A 20057-nucleotide genomic window follows, 5' to 3' on the forward strand; every position below is an offset into this window, starting at 1 on the left:
TAATGAGTGAGTCGCCGCGTGAGTCTCACAGCGCAACGCTGCAGGAGTCGGATTCCATTTACTGTCATGAATGAGCTGAATGAGCTCTCGTGATGAGAGCTGAGGTAAACGCGACTGCGCTCGCGGCATACATTCACAACGCGTGTTCAGTCTGGCGTGTTTTCAGAAGTTGCAAAATCATTTGAATATACTCCAGGGTTTCTGATACAAAGCCATATGCTAATCGCTGAAGTAACCCTTTAAGTAATCAACTTAAAAAGCTGTGTTTATGGCATAAAGCACCTCTAACTCAACATAGTTTGTTGGTTGAACATAATTTTAAAAGTTTAACAAAAATTTATGCAAATTGTTATTAAAAGTGTAATTTTGTTATGGATCAAAAGTGACCGACCACAAAGACATAAATAATGTTACAAAATACTTTTTTTTTTTTATAAAGCTTCTATTTTTATTCATAAAAAAAAAATATTTAAAAAAAATCAGCATATTAGAATGATTTCTGAAGGATTGTGTCAAATTTTGAAATTATGTGTTATTTTATTTGTTGTTTTTTTTAATAAAGGGGAAAGACCTATGTGTGTTTAATGCTGTTAAGCTTAAATTTTTATTATAACCGAAATAGACTTAATTTTACCAAATGTTTTTAAGTAATCAACTTCAAAATGTGTTTAAAGTTCCTCTAACTCAATGCAGTTTGTTGGTTGAACAAAATTTTTAAAGTTTAACTCAAAAAAATAATGCAAACAGTTATTAAGGGTTCACACTTGACATGTTTGATTTGATGAAAACGAACCCTGATGCGATTGCTCTGTTAGTGCAGTTCATTTCAACATGTGTGCTATCTGAACCTTGGTGTGAACCAAACAAGCGGACCTAGATCTCTGAAAGGATGGGTCTCGGTCCACTTCCAAACGAACTCTGGTGCAGTTCAAATGATATATGAACGCATCACAGAACAAAGACATGAAAAAGAACCAAAAACAGGAAGATGAGACCCTAAAAAGGACAGAATACTCAAGCATATCGGCAGTCGCAATGTTGCCCATCTCTGTTCAGTACAGTTATCAGAACCACGTCTCCTCGCAGCAGATCTTCGTTTGTGTGTGTGACAGAGGGATTCATGTCTGTTTTGCCCCCTTTACACATTTTATAAGCTCTTCACAAGTTCTCAGCTGGACACAATACCATCATATGCAGGCTATAAGTGCATTTATCCCTGCACACAGCATTGATTTGGATATTCGGTAAGTTATGTCTCAAAATAGGCAATACGTCATAAAAGCTGACCAATCAGTTTGTGAATGTATCCCTATGCCCTTTGGTTCAGTGATAAAAATCTGAATGCTAATCGGACCAGGACTAAATAGTTTTTTTTTGGTCCGGACCAAAAACAAAGAAACAAACAAGCAAACAAGTGTGAACGCACTCTAAAAGTGCAATTTTGTTGTTGAACTGTCCCCCAAAATAGTTGAGTGTAGATCTTTTTGCAAATGATTCATCAATTCATGTTTTAATACAACACAATAAAAAAGACATCAAATATAATCTTCTTTCTGATCTCATATGCAGGACTTCTTCTAAACATTTAGACTGCTCAAACCTGGACCTGTAAGATCACGTTCATCTACCTCCACTTTTAAGCACAATGCCCACATCTCAAAATGTAATCAACGATTGATAAATAGAATAGAAATCTGTTAAACACTTATGTTTTATTGTGATTTTAAGTTAGTAACTCTCCTAACACTGGCAGGTTGCATTCCGAAAGGCAACTTGAACAGCGAATTAAACTGCAGTGCCCAAGTTCGCGAAAATCCCTATGGGAGCATGTTGTGTGACATGGTGAAGGTGTGCTGGTAATGAGATACGGCAGTATCTGCTCGATAAGTGTGCTCTGTAAAAATGAATACATATTTTTCCATATACAAATGGTTCGATGTGTGCATTAAAGAAACCACAGGCTGACATGGACTGCCTGCTACTATCCTGCAGATAGGACAGCAGCTACAAACCTGCCAATCAATCACAGCTACTGTTCACAGGTCAGGAAAGGGAGAAATTGTGAAGGAGGAGGAAAGGAGCAAGAAAGAGATAATAAGAGAGAAAAAGAACAAGTAGCTTGGGTACTTGAATCAGATTTAAGAATCTACTTACAGTTAGCATCTGTCTTAGATGATAAAAGGACAGCACTTTTTTGTGAATTTTATGTGTGTTGAGGATTACCTCTTGACTTGTCTTGAGTGACACAGTAAAGGAGTGGCTCAGAGTCTTTAGATGCGCAAGAGATTGCTGCAGATGAGTGAGGGCGGAGTCAAAGTTGGAGTTTTCACTTCTGTCATCATTACCCTTTTTCTTACTCTTGTCGCTAAGGCCTTTTAGAGCCTTCTGTGCACGCTTGGTGATCTCCAGCCTGGCCCCTACAGAGAGCTAAACACAAAAAGAAAGACAAGAATATGTTCAAAATATTAATTAGTTATATTAATACAATATATAATGATGTAATACACTACCATTTAAAAGTTTGGGAAGAATACTTTATGTTTAAAAGAAGTCATGAAGGCTGCATTAAATTGATCGAGAATTCATTAAAACAGTTATACTGAAATATTATTATAATTTAACATAATATAATTTAACATTAATTTATTTCTGTGATGGCAAAGCTGGATTTTCAGCAGCCATTACTCCAGTCTTCAGTGTCACATGATCCTTCAGAAATTATTCTAATATTCTGATCTAGTGCACAATAATTTTTTTTTAGTTATTACCAGTGTTGAGCAGTTGGCTTGTATAATATTGTTTTTTTTTGTGTGTGGAAACTGATATTTTATTATCAACAGAAAGTTTAAATTGACAGAAACCTTTTTTAACATTATAAATGCCTTTTGATCACTTTTGATCAATTTAATGGATCCTCGTTATAATAAAAATATTACTTTCTTTATATTATATTATATTATATTATATTATATTATATTATATTATATTATATTATATTATATTATATTATATTATATTATATATATAAACAAAACAATGTACAGACCCTAAACGTTTGAATGGTTCTAAAACATCATGTTGCTTCCAAAATGCCACTTTACGATATTGCTATTGTATTGAATCCAAACAAATTATTTAAATATTATTGTGAAAAAAATATTTATTTTGATTAATTGACAGCAAATATATTTTTTTCTAGACATTACTGATGTTACATGTATAAAGGTGAAAAGAAACATTTTCAATTACATTTAAATCTTTTTTTTGAACACTTAAAGGGTTAGTTCACCCAAAAATGAAATTGTGTCATTAATGACTCACGCTAATGTCGTTCCACACCCGTAAGACCTCTGTTCATCATCGGGAAACAGTTTAAGATAATTTATATTTGAGCATATGCAGTCAATACCCACTTTACTGTCCATGTCCAGAAAGGGAATAAAAACATCATCAAAGTAGTCCATATTTGACATCAGTTGTCAATGTATCGAAAATACATTTTGGTCCAAAAATAGCAAAAACTATGAATTTATTCAGCATTGTCTTCTCTTCAGTGTTTCTCCAAAAAGATTCAAACGGTCATGAATCAGTGAATCAATCAATGCTTCGTGTCGCCAATGTCACATGATTTGAGCAGTTTGGCGGTTTGACGTGATCCGAACTGCTGAAATCACGTGATATTGGCGACCCGAATCATTGATCGATTCACACCGTTTTAATCTTTTTGGAAGAACGCGGAAAATCATAGTTTTTGATACTACTTTGATGATGTTTTTATTCCCTTTCTGGACATGGACAGTAAAGTGGGCATTGACTGCATATATGCTCTGGGACTAAAATATAAAATATCTTAAACTGTGTTCTGAAGATGAACGGAGGTCTTACGGTGTGGAACGACATTAGGGTGAGTCATTAATGACAGAAATTTCATTTTTGGGTGAACTAACCCTTTAACAATAAATATAGTTAAAATTATATCTATACACTTTAGAAATAATCAAAAAAATATAAACTAGTTTTCTGCCAAGTCTTTACATAGCCCACTACTCATAAAAATATCCATGAAGATACCATGTAAAAGCATTTTCCCATAAGAATAGGGAACACAATTACATTCTATCAGCAGTCACCCACAAGTGACCCACTTCCATATAGTAGAAGTAACCTAGAATTTGTTGGCCACATCCTAAAAATGGTGACATGCGCTAAAGCTTTTCTGCTTGAACTAATGTTCAGACAGCAATAGGCCGGTATTCTGCAGCACATTTACTATTCACAGTAGTAATGTCACATAATACGGTCTCATCCCATTTCTCATCTCTGTGAGAACAAGCCTGAATTCATTTCATACTGTTTACCTCCAACACTCCCCTCCCACGTTTGCCTGCTGTCATTTACGCACACGTACATTAATAGTATTTACTCGCTGTTCGCACCTAATCTACAGCAGAGTCATGGCATATGTCAGTGGTTGCTTCTCCCTGCGGTATTCTTGAGTACCAAATCAATGCCACTCTTACCTTAATAGTGGGAGTGGGTGTGTGTTTATAGGAATGAGAGTTTGTAACTTGCTTTCAACAAACTCTAATCAGAGCAACATTATATCAACATAACAATCATTACAATAACATCATTTGAACACCCCGGGGGCTCACAAGCATTAGCGATTAGCCTTTTGATTACAGAGGCTCATTTATGATGTTTGCCACAGGGCTGTGTGTGTAAATGGCTTTTTCATATACACGTGTGTATGTTTGACTTGCAGGCAGAATAAACAGAAAATGAAGCCATCTGTGAGAGAAAGGAAGAAATGAGAGGTGCTAAAATATCACACAGCATTTAGTGTACATGAACATGTCCATAGTTCAATAGTCCAAGTCAATAAACGCCCCAGAGATAATGGCATTCACATGTGCATGTGTTGATTTTAATGATTCATTTTAATTGGACAGCAGGTTTTAAACATGTCATTCTGGCCACTGTGCTTCACTAGAAATCTATGAAAGCATTTGCATCTGATTTGATCTGCTCAGTGGACAGCAGGGCTTTTGTTAATGTACATTAAAGTGGTTTGTCCCATCTAACATGCAGGCTTCTCGATATGATATTATATATAGGGTTGTTAGCAAGTCTTGGGTTACACAAATAAATTGTTAAAAAATCATATAATGTGATTTCTGGATTGTTTTTTTAGATTATGTCTCTCACATGGGACATGCACCTATGATGACAATTTCAGACCCCTCCATGATCTCCAAGTGGGAGAACTTGCAAAATAGCAGGGTGTTCAAACACTTATTTTATTAAAAAAATGTATCTCTCATCCACCCGCAATTAATTGAAATTTTTTGTTTAATTACTTGTCCCACCCCGATCAGTGGATATAACTGCAAACCGTGCATCACAAGCACATGCACACACACTGCAGAGTCACACACACACACACACCTCACTGCAGAGTCACACACACACCTCTCTGCAGAGTGAAATCAGCATGATCAAATTCCGTGATTATATTCTTCCTTCAAATATCAAGTCGAGAGTGAACAACAGACAACATGAAAGGAATGTTATTTCACTATTTAAGATAGTCACCCAAGCCGGTGATATGTTTTTGTAGCCCATCTGGAAAACACATAGCCCCTGGACGTTTGGCTTTGTGAGCCCTGGCCCATACATGTCCGAGTCTGATCATGAATCACAGCACAATGAACCAACAACACCTCAAATAAAGGATTTTCCTGTCTGTGACAGTGTGAAAGTTATGTTCAGTTAGACACGTACACAATCAACCAATATCTAACAATCTGTGACAATGCAACATATTTAAAAAAATAAAATAAAAAAATAAAAAGAACATTTTTACTCACATTAGTGTGTTGCTTCATTCATGTAATCTCATCCTGTCTACACATCCAGTCTCTTGTTTACAAACAAATCCATTGTGAAATGAAGGAACAAACGTTCAATGTCTTCCCCACGTGAGCTATAAAAAATAAAGTTCATCGAGGCATTCATAATAGTGGAATCTAAATGAAGCTTAAGCAGCATGTTTTTTGCTAGGAAGTTCAATCCGGTTTAGCTCTACGTAGGCTTATGTTATTTATCTATGACGTCATGTACAAATCGGCGGGTGGGGCTACAGAATCATTCTTCTTCTGTTGAGGTGGTGTTTCACCACACTCTGACATCACAGCTTGACACATTCTGAGATCGATCGTATAGCCTGGAGTCAATAAAAGCTTTTCTTTGACTAACAAGGAAGTTTTCAGCTCCAAAACTAACAGGATATTCTTATACCACGATTAACTTTTATATATCAAAAGAATGAATGAATGAAAAGTTGATTTCTCAATTTATGCCCCCTTTAAACCAAAATAAAACAGAATGGAAAAGCCATAAGTGACACACTATAATTACATTGCTTGTTGAGCCACTTTAAGCAGCAATACGTTGAAAATCATTTTCTGTTTGACAGCATCCGTCTCTCACTTTGTTCTGGAGGAATTTTGGCCCACTCTTTTTTACAACATTGCATCAGTTTATTGAGGTTTGTGGGCATTTGTTTATGCACAGTTCTTGCCATAGCATTTCAGTCAAGATGACGTCTGGACTTGGGCCAGTGCAACAACTTTATTCTTTTATTTTTCAGCCATTCTGGTGTAGATTTGTTGGTGTTCTTGTGATCACTGTCCTGCTGCATGACCCAATTTTGGCCAAGCTTAATTTGTCAGATGGACGGTCTCACATATGACTCTAGAATACTTGGTATACAGAGGAGTTTCATTGTTGACTCACTGACTGCAAAACAAGCCAAAAATCAACCCTCCCCCAGTGTGATAGAAAGTTGGTATGAGGTGTTTATGCTATGCTGTGTTTAGTTTTCGCCTTATGTGGCACTGCGAATTACACTCACCTAAAGGATTATTAGCAATACCTGTTCAATTTCTCATTAAAGCAATTGTCTAATTAACCAATCACATGGCAGTTGCTTCAATTCATTTAAGGGTGTGGTCCTGGTCAAGACAATCTCCTAAACTCCAAACTGAATGTCAGAATGGGAAAGAAAGGTGATTTAAGTGATTTTAAACGTGGTATGGTTGTTGGTGTCAGACAGGTCGGTTTGAGTATTTCACAATCTGCTCAATTACTGGGATTTTCACGCACAACCATTTCTAGGGTTTACAAAGAATGGTGTGAAAAGGGAAAAACATCCAGTATGTGGCAGTCCTGTGGGCGAAAATGCCTTGTTGATGCTAAAGGTCAGAGGAGAATGGGCCGGCTGATTTAAGCTGATAGAAGAGCAACTTTGACTGAAATAACCGCTCGTTACAACTGATGTATGCAGCAAAGCACTTGTGCAGCCACAACACGCACAACCTTGAGGCAGATGGGCTACAACAGCAGAAGACCCCACCGTGTACCACTCATCTCCACTACAAATTTGAAAAAGAGGCTACCATTTGCACAAGCTCACCAAAATTGGATAGTTGAAAACTGGAAAAATGTTGCTTGGTCTGATTGAGACATTCTGTCAAGACATTCAGATGGTAGAGTCAGAATTTGGCATAAACAAGAGAACATGGATCCATCATCCTTGTTACCACTGTGCAGGCTGGTGGTGGTGGTGTAATGGTGTGGGGAATGTTTTCTTGGTACACTTTAGCCCCCTTTAGGTCCAATTGGGCATTGTTTAAATGCCAAGGCTTACCTGAGCATTGTTTCATGTCCATCCCTTTATGACCACCATGTACCCATCCTCTGATGGCTACTTCCAGCAGGATAATGCATCATGTCACATAGCTTGAATCATTTCAAATTGGTTTCTTGAACATGACAATGAGTTCACTGTACTAAAATGGCCCCCATAGTTACCAGATCTCAACCCAATAGAGCATCTTTGGGATGTGGTGGAATGGGAGCTTTCTCCTGGCATGACATGCTATACTTGTTCTGTCTTTTTCTAATTGTACTGCCATAAACTTCAACATTTAACATGTCAACTGAGACATGAAGAGTCTGAGGTGCAATTCTTGAGTGTTTTGCTATTTTGCTGGGCATTGCACAGTCTGAAATTAGGATGCATTTGTTGGAACGTCGACTCCCGAGAAGATTAGCAACTATCTTGAATGTTTTCCACTTGTGAATAATCTTCCTCACTGTATAATAATGGATTTCAAATTGTTTGGAAATTGCTGTATAACCCTTCTCAGATTGATGGCAGCAACAATTGCTTCTCTAAGATCACTGCTGATGTCTTTCCTCTTTGGCATTGTTAACACACACCTGAAAGCTCCAGATCAGCAAACTGCCAAAACTTCTTACTTTATAGAGCTGATCACACGTGCTGATAACAAATGTATCAAAACATTTGATTAGCAGCATCTGACTGCTACTTACCCTCTTAATTAGTTAACAGAAATTAGTTTTTAGTTAATCCTAGTTTTGGCATGTTGTAATATACTAAATTTCCACAAGTATTGGGGCACCCCTCCAAATGACTCAATTCAGGTGTTTCAATCATTGCCAAAGGTGTATAAATCAAGCACCTAGGCATTTGTGAAAGACTGGGTCGCTCTCAGGAGCTCAGTGAATTCAAGCGTGGTACCATCATAGGTTGTGCAATAAGTCCATTTGTGAAATTTCTTCAATATTAAATATTCCATAGTCAACTGTTGGTAGTATTATAACAAAGTGGAAGCAATTGGGAACAACAGTGCGTGAAACTAAAGCCACAAAGTGTTAGGCCACGTAAAATCACAGAGTGGGGTCAGTGCATGTTGAGGCGCACAGTGCGCAAAAGTCACCATCTTTCGGCAGTGTCAGAAAGTGCTCTTGCTCTTAGTGCTCTTAGTGATATAGCTATAGTGTTTTCAGCTATTAATCTGAAGACCTCCAAACTTCATGTGACCTTCAGATTAACTCAAGAACATCTTCATGGAATGGGTTTCCATGTCCGAGCAGCTGCATCCTTATATCACCAAGTGCAATGCAAAGCATCATATGCAATGGTGTAAAGCACGCCGCCACTGGACTCTAATGCAGTGGAGACGTGTTCTCTGGAGGGATGAATCATGCATCTCTGTCTGGTAATCCGATGGACGAGTATGAAGAGCCTGACTGCATTGTGTCAAGTCTAAAGTTTAATGGAGGGGGTATTATGTGGGGTTGTTTTTCAGGGGTTGGGATTGGCCCCTTAGTTCCAGCGAAAGGAACTCTTAATGCTTCAGCATACCAATACATTTTTGGGACTTTGTGGGAACAGTTGGGGATGGTCCCTACCTGTTCCAACATGACTGCACACTAATGCACAAAACAAAGTCCATAAAGACATGGATGAGCAAGTTTGGTGTGGAGGAACTTGACTGGCCCACAGAGTCCTGACCTCAACCCAATATAACATATTTGGTAAGATTTAGAGTGAGGACTGCAAACCAGGCAAATGCGCTTCTAGAAGAATGGTTAACAATCCCCATAAACACACTAAACTTTGTGGAAAGCCATCCCAGTAGAGTTGAAGCTGTATAGCTGCAAAGGGTAGGCCAACTCCATATTAAGAATGGGATGTCATTAAAGATCATGTGCATGTAAAGGTAGTCATCCAAAAACATTGTTTTTCATCTGAAGTTGTATTTACCAAATTTTAAGACCTGCCAGGGACATCATTTTTTTATGATGTCCTGATACATAAAACAATATAATTCAATACTTTTTTTTTTCTTTACATGATTTGTTGCAGCATGATAATGTACGGACCCATGTTGCCAGGATCTGTACACAATTCCTGGAAGCTGAAAACATCCCAAATCTTCCAAGGACAGTATACTCACCAGACATGTCAGCCATTGAGCATGTTTGGGATGCTCTGGATATAGTACAGTAAAATAGCACATTTTAGAGCGGCCTTTTATTATGGCCAGCCTAAGGCACACCTGTGCAATAATCATGCTGTCTAATCAGTACCCTGATATGCCACATATCAGGCATTTTGTGTACATAGAAAAACTCTTAGATCTTTGAGTTCAGCTCATGAAAAATGGGGGCAAAAACAAAAGGGTTGTGTTTATAATTTTGTTCAGTGTATATATACAAACCTTTTATATATAACTTTTGTATAGGCATACATGCCTAATTGCTTTACTGTTGTTCTGAAATGCCAACAACGAAAATTATGCTTGCTTGGAGATACAGATGCATTTATGACATCATGTACTCATTTGCAAATACTGTAAAATACAGTTCTGAGCTTAGCCACATTTTTGTAAAATTGTAGTGGCGTGTTGCAGTTTGAGAAGATTTTGAAAGTAGATGATTGAAAACCTTATAATTAAAACCCTCATAAACCCCCCCCCCCCACCCTCCGCATTAGACTCACCTTATTGGCTGCTTCAGATGAAAAGGTAATGGCATCCAAAAAGTTAACACAATCTATGGGCAGCAGTCGGTCGAAGTATTTGGCACAGGTGTCATAGGCATGAAGGAAGTCTTGATCACTCTGTGGAACTTTTTTCAGCACATGCTGATCCCCTTCCCAGAAAAGTTTATGAAGCCAGGTGGCATGTACAGCGCTGGAGGTAAGCGGTTCCCCTCCCTTCTGGGGTATTCGAGGGGCCAGTTTGGAGATTGACAGAACGTTCTGGCTGGTCAGTATCGGCTCCAGAGCTTTCAAAGGATCTGAATCCTCGTCTGTCAGCTTCTTATAGTCCAGACCTAAGGAGCAAAACATTATGATTCCAGAGTCATACAGAACACACACTGGGGTTAGTAGTCACACATTTTAATGGAGTGAATATTTCTCAGGGTGAAAATATTTTCTTTATAGACACTTAAATTAAAGTCTTAACAAAACACAAATAAATGTATTGTACATTTCTCCTGTTATTTGTTGTCACGCTACAGGGACACTCTTAATAGCAAATAGGGAATTTGAAAATACTCTCTCAATCTCTATTAATCTGACATATGGGACATTTATTGCAGTTTCAAGCTTCAATATGGTTTCTACTGGTGTCAATCAATGTGAATATGTGCATGCCTCCAGGAAATATCAAGTCAGACAGACAACATTACACTGACACACAAAGCCTCATCAGGGCATTAAATATTGAAACACCTGCCTCTGAGAATGGGCCCATCTCACGACAGGGGCCAGGAGGGCATTCAACACACATATACACACTAGCAGACAGAGATGTGAAAAAAAAGAAGGTGCCATCTCTGTACCCTTGGGTTGTGGCAGATGTTAAGAACAGTCTTTACAGGACTGTGTCTGGGAGCATGTATGCGACAGAGTGTGTTTTCGGTGCCTACTAAGTGTGAAGGTATCAGTAGAGACAGGACAGAGTACAGTGCAAAAACTCTGACAAACTACCACCTGACCTTTTAATACAATCGCTCCAAGACGAATAAAAAAAAAAAAAAACTTAATTATTCATTAGTTCTAGCTCCTTTCAGTACAGTGAATCAAAAGTACGCAATTTTTCAGATATTTTAGATATAAGACATGGCATAAAGCTACCTAGGCTAGAACTAAATGTCTATGTATAATATATATTCTGTAATAGATATTAAAGATACTGTTCATTTGTAAGTCTATTATTCCATACCAATGCATTTATTGGTTTAAAGTAGGAGTGGGCGACCTTCCCAAAGTTTCATATCACGATTTTATATCAAACAAACACAATCCACGATCTTCAAAATCACGAATTTGAGGTGTATTATCGAGAATATCCTATAAAAAGAATAACTAACTAACTAACTAACTAACTAACTAACTAACTTACTAAATAAGTTAATAATAACAAAAACAACAGGGCACTCAATAATCTAAGTTTGTGCACACTGTGAATATTTTTTTTTCTTCAAATAAAGACAAGGTAACACTTATTTTACATACAGCACAGTGAAAATGACAAGAATATGACATAGAGGGCAACTAAATATAGCGCAGCATATTTGTGAAATCAAGGGTTCACAGTTTGAATATATTGCGTGTCTTCAGTGAAGCGAAACCCCTGTCTGCATTCAATTAACACTGTCTGACCGCGCACAGTAACGCGCTCATGCAGGCTACAAATGCGCACTTCAGAATATCTGACAGCTGAAGTTGAATAAGGCTGCAAGGTTTGTGAAATTAAATGTTTATTATTCAAAGATTTGTTTATATAAATGGCCATTTGCGAAATGCTGACAGTGTATGTGAAAGTATTAATAGTGCTTGCCTTTCTATTACAAATAATATTAAAGAGAACGCTATGATAATCTTTTGTCTACAGACAAAACTGTTAAACGGCAACTACAACTAATGAAAATGGCGAATGTGAGAACTGTGTTTAAGCGCTGCCATTCTCAGAGCCGTCAAAATAAAAGTCCTGCTATTACAAGGACATAAAAGATCACAATCTAAAAGTAGATCATGGACATCTTCGATCATGATATAAAATCGTCAGACCCTATACCCTCATTCACTTTTGCCTGTATTAATCCACTAATATAGTCTACTTAAAGGAGTGAATAAAAAAAGGAGTGAGAGAATTTTGACACTTGAGTGTGCAAAAGAGGCTGTCACTTTTGCATAGTGTGTGTTTGCTGTTTAATAATCATTTGAAACGTAGCTGGTGGTAACTCCAGTAATGAAAACATCTTGAAATCTGTCAAGGAAAGTATGTGTAAACCTTAATTAAACAATTTAATAATCAATTAAAAATGAATTTATACCTGTAGTATGATATTATGCTGTAGCTACATTGGACCAGCGGTTTGGAAAATGATGGATGGATGATTCAGCTGCGGATGACATTCGGCGTGACTCTCACAGTGCATTACGGGTATTTTCTAGCCGTTAAGCGTACATCGGTTATACACTTTCTATTGCGGTGCATTGAGTGAGTGCACTCAATAACACTATGGTTTCGAACACCTCTGCAAATGATTGTCCCCTTAAATAGTGTCATTGGTAAAGGTGTCATGAACTGTTTTTTTGCTTTGTTTTGTTATACTGTTGTCTGAGGTCAACTTTTTTACATTCAAAAACATCATAACTAATAAGTTATAGTATATTTTCTACACTGCTTTTGAGGCTCTCTCCTGAACGCTGGGTTTTGATTGGTGTGCCGCAATGGAGTCTTAGAGTAAACGCCCACGGCTATAATTGGATAAGATCTGCATATTTAATGAGCTTCAGCTCCCTGTCAGTTGAGTTCACATGAGGGAGGGATTGTTTTGAAAGCGGCCGGAATAATTCTCTGACGGGGCTCCGTCTCAAAATGTATTTATCAAACAAACACAATAATTTATCTCTCATCCTCCCGTGATTGATTCATTTTTTGGTAACACTTTAGAATAATGGTCCGTTATTAATAGATAACTATTCAGGAAGAAATTAATTAGTAATTCTTTATAATTTATCCTTGTTACCTATTAGTGACGCCAGCCTCATTCAGTAACTATTAATTACCTAATAAGGAACTATCTTCTAAATTCGATGTTACTTACTGATTAGTTCAGCTTGTTTCTATATTAGTAAATAGTAGTAGCTGAAGTGTTAATGTAGTCCTGCATTACTTCCTGCATAGTTATCTATTAATAACGGACCATTATTCTAAAGTGTTATCATTTTTTTTAATACTAGGCCCGCCGATCGGTGGATATAAGTGAAAACCACACACACGCAGGCACGCTTTTTAAACACAACGGAGATCAAGAAAATAATGTTATTTCACTATTTAAGATTCACCGGCCTGCCGCCGCGTTTACGTTTTGGTACCTCGTCTGGAAAACACAGCCCGGGAAGTTTGGCTTTACGAGCCCTGGGAGTCTGATCTCACAATGAACCAACAAATAAGGGATTCTCCAGCCTGTGACACATTATGTACACATAATCAATACGATCAGTAATAATGCAATAGCTTAGCCTGACAAGCCAGACCCACGTCAAGATGTTTGGTCTGGAAACTCACCATTAACAGGGCTCAATCCGAGGGGCGGGATAAACGGTTGTCTTTCAAACTTTCTCTGCACACAACTGGATGGAGCTACAACCAACCAGAGCAACGAAGGTGAAACAGAGCTCGTTGACAGATTAAACTTTCGCCGTATCCGTTCGGCAAAACTCAGAACACATCTTCCCTTCTTAAGAATGACTTCAGTGCCGTTCTTTGTTCTTTTCTCAGAGAAAAGCTTAACTCCAAGTCTTCCAGAGTCGCGGTCAAAGCTGATTCGAAAGACCACCGTTCGCCAGTTTCTGTGTTTACTAAAAGCGCGCAACTCGGCCGTCATTATGTTAAGTCCCGCCCACCGACTCTATACACGATGTGATTGGCCTGACCAGAGTTTGGCATTTACAGCTCAGAAATGTATTGAGTGTTGCTAAACGACACTCGCGGCAAATTAGATTTGCTACCGCTAGGGTGCGTCTAGATTTCTAGGCTAGCAATAGCAAATATCGCATATAAAAAACATGTTTTACTCACATAAGAGGGCTGCACCATTCCTGCCATATCCAATATTGAAGGCACAGCATTGTGTTTCAATCTCCATATGTTTGCAAATCCAGTGTGGACCTGTGTCTTGTTTGCAAACGATTATCTTGCTATCTTCGGCATGTTTATTGCTCGGTAATGCGATCAGTTTAGCTGCACGAGTCAGTGGGCAGGGCTACAGAAGCAGCGTACACATAGAGGCGGCGTTTCAACCTTCTAATACGTTGTTGATTTGCGAGCCTCGTTTTCTTGGCCTGGTGTCTATAAACGCTTTTCTTTTACTAACAAGGGAGTTTTCAGCTCTGAAACTTACAGGATATTTGTATATTTGTATATACTATGACCATTTATATATCAAAGGCTCAAGGGAAAGTTGATTTCTCAATTCATCACCCTTTTAACTTTTTCCCCGCCAAACACAGAATTTTCCTGGTTTCCGTGTTTTCACTGTCAGATGCTAGGGGGCACGATTACGCATCTTCTGAAGGAGTACTGAATCTCCTGATCAAAACACACGAGGAAGATGCAGTAAAACAAGCGATCACATGTAAGCAGATGAATATTAAAAAAATGACGTGATTATCATCATTAAACATCATATAAATCAAAGCTATCTAATGTTACTGAATGAAATGTGGACCCAGGATGAGCACAGGACTGTGCAAGCATTAGGGGTATTGATGGACTCGATCTACTCCATCTGTGTTTGATCATTGTTCTGAATCTGATCTGGATGTAGTCTTTCACAAAAACATGATTTTCCCAGCTTTTTGTTCAAAATGTTTATTTTTTTATGAAATGTACCCATTTTCAAGTGTTGATAAAAAAGGAATGCATAAAAAAAAAAAAAATTGTTCAAAAGAAGAGGGTCAGCTCTTTCTTTTGATATATTTCATGCTCTGATATTCATAAAACAAAATATTCTATGGGCTATTAATTTTTTGTGAAAATGGTCAAAAACCCTGGCGGGGGCTGGCAACATTCTTTTTTTTTTTAAAACGCTGGCGGGGAAAGAGTTAAGTGTATAAGAGGCAATTTCGGATATAGCCTTAGCCTCAAAGTAAAAAGCCCTTATATGGTATGCAATTACAGGCAACATGCACCAGTTGTGAATCTGGAGGGGGGAATCCTTGCTTTTTCTCATACATAAGCAAACAACTTGCATGCAGTTATGATTTTTATTATGTTTGCATTATTACATGGAGTACCCCAATGCTGGAGAAAAAGAAGGGTATGTAGCTAATGAACTCATTCAGACCTCACTCCATGTTTCATGTGCTTTATAATAATCTCTCTAATCAGAAAAGAACAAAAATGTATTGTATGCGGGGCTAATTAACATTCCTGTATTACTTTCACTGGCACCCTTACTGCTCAGCGACCCATTTCCTGTCGTCTCAGCTGGAGAGAGATGTGTCATTACATTGGAAATTTCTGGTTATGGTGCTGATTGACATGCTTGCAAGCAGGAGCTGATTTACCGCTTCATTTGTGTCACCAGGTCGGCTGTGTATCGATCGAATCCTCCTTTCTTCAAAACGATTTTTACAGTCATTTCAATACCTGCTGCAACCAGCGTTTTTGTTTACACTATACAAAAAACTAATTTGGTTTCCAATCCTGATCTTTTGGGTTGACTACCGTTTTGCATGTGATGAATTCTGATTCATTTGTTCAGACTTTGTCTGTTACTCACCGGCGGCGACGGCTTTGAGCTTCTTCAGCAGTTTGATGTGTGTGTCAGGCTTCATAGCAGACTGAGGGAAGTAGTTAGCGCAGCTGCAGTTCTCCAGAAGAGTGAAGTAGAAGAGGATTCGGAGCTGGTCGGTTCCGGCTATACTGGGATACACATATTTAGTCATATGTGTGTAGAACGACTCAGGGTCACTCTTTAGAGTCTCGAACAGTCCCAGAGCTTCCATCCGGCCTTCAATGTTTTTAGTGGAGAAGCTGAATAAAGAATAGAACAAAATAAGAGATGGATGGTGATGGAAGACAGGAAGGTGAGAGAAATTAGACAATGAGCAATTGTAACCAAGGTCTGTTGAAGCATTGATCACTCAACCTTTACAAATTGCTTGTAGTGAATCAATCAAGGCAATGCACAGCCATTTTCCCCCCCAATTGTACCCCGATCCAAATGAAGTACATTAAGGTCGAATTAATATACTGCGACGGACCACTTGTGCTAGAGAATTGATTTTGTTTAATTCAAAACAACTTCTTCAAAGTCCATTAAACTTTATTCACTGAGGTTTGACCACTTCCAGGACCAAAAAAAATATATTTTTAAGCAGTGAGTTATAGGCTATGGTGAGCAGTTACTGACCCACCATAAATCTGATGTCAGGTTTGGATTCTATGGGTGTCATGTTTTATGTTAGCGCTGCCCTGATTTCCATAATTTATCTCCACGGTGACTTCATAAGCAGGAATGTGGACTGGCCCTCCACCTCGCTCTAATTGAATGGCTTTTCAGTAAAGATAAACAGCTTTACTGCACCAGAGAAATATCCCATAGCAATTCTGATGCATGGAAATGTTTTATAGAGTTGGGTTATCAATAAATTACTATGTGAACCTTCAATGACTGCCAAGTCCATTTATCCAGCAGGTCTGCTGATGCTGTACGTGAGGGCGGACGCGTGAGAAGGAAAGGGGTTGTGCGAACACAGAAAGAGAGAGAAAAGGCATAAAAAGCATGCTGACTCACAAACAGGGCAGGGAATAAAAGATGAAGTTAGATAAGCAGGGGCAGAAAAAAAGGCCACTTTAAATGTTGTGTAAAGTCCTTGTCTTTAAATTTCAGTTTGCACATTTTCTATTATTGTATTAGACAATGCAAGACAATGATCTGAAACACACAAGCAAGTCTATAACAAAACGGTTGAAAAACAAGAACATTTAAGTTTTCGGATGGCACAGTAAAAATGCAGTTAGAGGACCTTAAAATGTGCTATAATGCTCCTAATTCGAAAAATGTTACTTGTTTGGTTGCAGTTATTGCTGCTTATATCCAGTTACTGACTTTATGGAATATAATTTAATAATAATAATAATAATAATAATAATAATAATAATAATAATAATAATAATAATAATAATACATATGGAATGCATTTAACAAATATAAGTACATGAATTTCTTTTAACATTTTGTTCACTTTTATGCATTCATTGGTTCTTGATGAAGATGAAATTGACATTCAGTGTGAAAAAATGCAAAAATACACGGATATAAATAAAAATCAGGGAGAAAATACTTTTTTTCCACATCACTGTATCTGAGTTAGTATTAGGCATTTTCTACATTTTGTGGACAGTCAATTCTATAGTCACATTTCCACTGCAGGAACTTTCCCCAGGAACTAGGAACTTTGTGGTGGTACTCGGTGTGTTTCGACCACGGTGCAGGAACCGGGGTCTAAATAAAGTTCCGGGTAAAGATTTCCCCCTTAAAGGGTTAGCTCACCCAAAAAGGAAAATGATGTCATTAATGACCTTTCATCTTCAGAACACAGTTTAAGATATTTTATATTTAGTCAGAGCACTTTCAATTCCTCCATTGAATGTATGTACGCTATACTGTCCCTTGAGTAGTCCATGTGACATTAGTTGGTTTGAATTTTTTAAAGCATCGAAAATACATTTTGGTCCAGTTTCAGTTTTATTTAGCATCGTCTTCTAAACTACCCGGAAGAGAAGACAATACTGAGTAAAGTCGTAGTTTTTGTTATTTCTGTTTTCGATGCTTCAAAAACTTCTACCTAACCAACTGATATCACATATGGACTACTTTAATGATGTTTTTATTACCTTTCTGGAAAGGGACAGTATTACGTACATACATTTTTAATGGAGAGAGCCCTCGGACTAAACATAAAATATCTTAAACTGTGCTCTGAAGATGAGCAGAGTTCTTACGGTTGTGGAACGACATTAGGGAGAGTCATTAATGACATTATTCTCATTTTTGGGTGAACTAACCCTTTAAAATACCCCTGCTTGCGAGGTAGTACTCTTTAAAAGTTCAGGAACTCTTGGGAGTGGGACTTGGCTGCTGAACATGCTGATTGGTTGAGCTCATGCAGCCTTTTATTTCAACCTAAAAGTCTGTTGTTGTGCGTGCCGTAAGAGTCGTTTGCTATTCAAATCAACAATGAAGTTAAAAAATACGGCCGATGGACCGACGGCATGTTTCAGGCTTTAGTTTAAATGCGGATGACGAAATCCAGTGGGAGCCTGAAAGACTCAGGCGCAGTCCTACGTCTCCAGACTAATCTCCGCGGCACTTTAGACTGCGATGGAAACGCAGACAGCAGCAGGTCTGAGGGGAAAAAAAAGTTCCTGAGACAAATTGTTGCCGGGTAATTTTGGTGGAAACGGGGATTATGATGAATATAGAGTTTAAAAGAACAGCATTTATTTAAAATTGAAATCTTTTTTTGTAACATTATACATTTATTTACCATCATTTTGATCAATTTAATGCAACCTTGCCGAAAAAGAATTTGATCTTTAAGTTACTGATCCAAAACATATGAATAGTATGTATATTATCCCAGTTCAGATTGTCTAGAGTGTTCCAACTCTTATTCCAATCAAAATAACTGTACTTATTATTATTATTTTATAAACACAAGGGCACATTTAGATTATAGAAATAAAAGGTTCGAGCCCCTGGGGCTTCCCTCTGTGCACGCCATTGTGAAAGACACAACATACTGTGACAGTCATATGACTCACACATGGTGGGTAAACATGGTGCCTGCATGTGCTTATTGTGTTACAACTAAATCATATTCAGTGTTAATACAACAAAATGAGCGAGCTGCAGGCTGCATTTGGCCATTTGGACAGAGCCCAACACCTATCCATTGTCTACAGAGTGTAACCCCTATGGACCTTAACGCATGTTTAATGGATATGACTGCTGGCTTGAGGTACGATGTCTTGGGGCAGCAAAGAGACACAGAAAACCCAATGGCAGAGAGAAGAATGCAAGACAACAACAGGCCAGAACAAAGTGAGGAAAAGAGGAAGAAGAAAGCGGAGACAAAACAGGTAAGAGAGAAATAACAGGAAGGAAAGCTAGCAGGGAGAGATAAAGCGAGGGAAATAGGAGCCTCTGACTGCAGTCTGCTTATTAACACAGAATAACTGCTTTTAACAGGATCAATACTTCACTAAACACAGCAGCCATTAATCCTGTCTCCTGCTGCAATTACAAAGCCAAGAAGGGATAAAGGGTGTGTGCGAGAGACACAGAGGCAGAGGATGAATTCAAACTGAATTCTTCACTCAAGGACAAACTGAGACACCATCACTGACCCTCTTCAATATATATACGTTATTCGTTACAGCCCTATATTTTGATTGGCCAGACGGCATTCCAAAGGGTGCTGACAGACTCCGGCAGCACTGGGACATGCCAGACTAGAGAATGAGGAGCAGTGCAGAGCAAAATTGTGTGATTATTTTATTCTTATTTATTTAAAGAGTCAAATGAAAAACCTGAGGTGGACATAGAATGGATAGACGACACAATTCTTTTAATGAGAATGGGAGAATTGC

General features: G+C 38.0%; 1 protein-coding gene across 2 annotated transcripts in view; it reads right to left on the reverse strand.

Moving 5' to 3' along the window:
- The window catches only part of nbas (NBAS subunit of NRZ tethering complex), a 258738-nt gene that overhangs the window by 71691 nt on the left and 166990 nt on the right, over window positions 1–20057 (reverse strand). For both annotated transcript variants that reach the window (XM_067417672.1, XM_067417671.1), the window contains exons 43-45: window positions 16180–16433; window positions 10376–10710; window positions 2224–2427 (exon numbers count right to left, since the gene is read on the reverse strand). In XM_067417672.1, coding sequence (XP_067273773.1) covers window positions 2224–2427; window positions 10376–10710; window positions 16180–16433 — 793 coding nt within the window. The remainder of the gene's footprint in view (window positions 1–2223; window positions 2428–10375; window positions 10711–16179; window positions 16434–20057) is intronic.

The sequence above is a fragment of the Pseudorasbora parva genome, chromosome 15 (assembly GCF_024679245.1).
Source record: "Pseudorasbora parva isolate DD20220531a chromosome 15, ASM2467924v1, whole genome shotgun sequence".
NCBI lineage: Eukaryota > Metazoa > Chordata > Actinopteri > Cypriniformes > Gobionidae > Pseudorasbora > Pseudorasbora parva.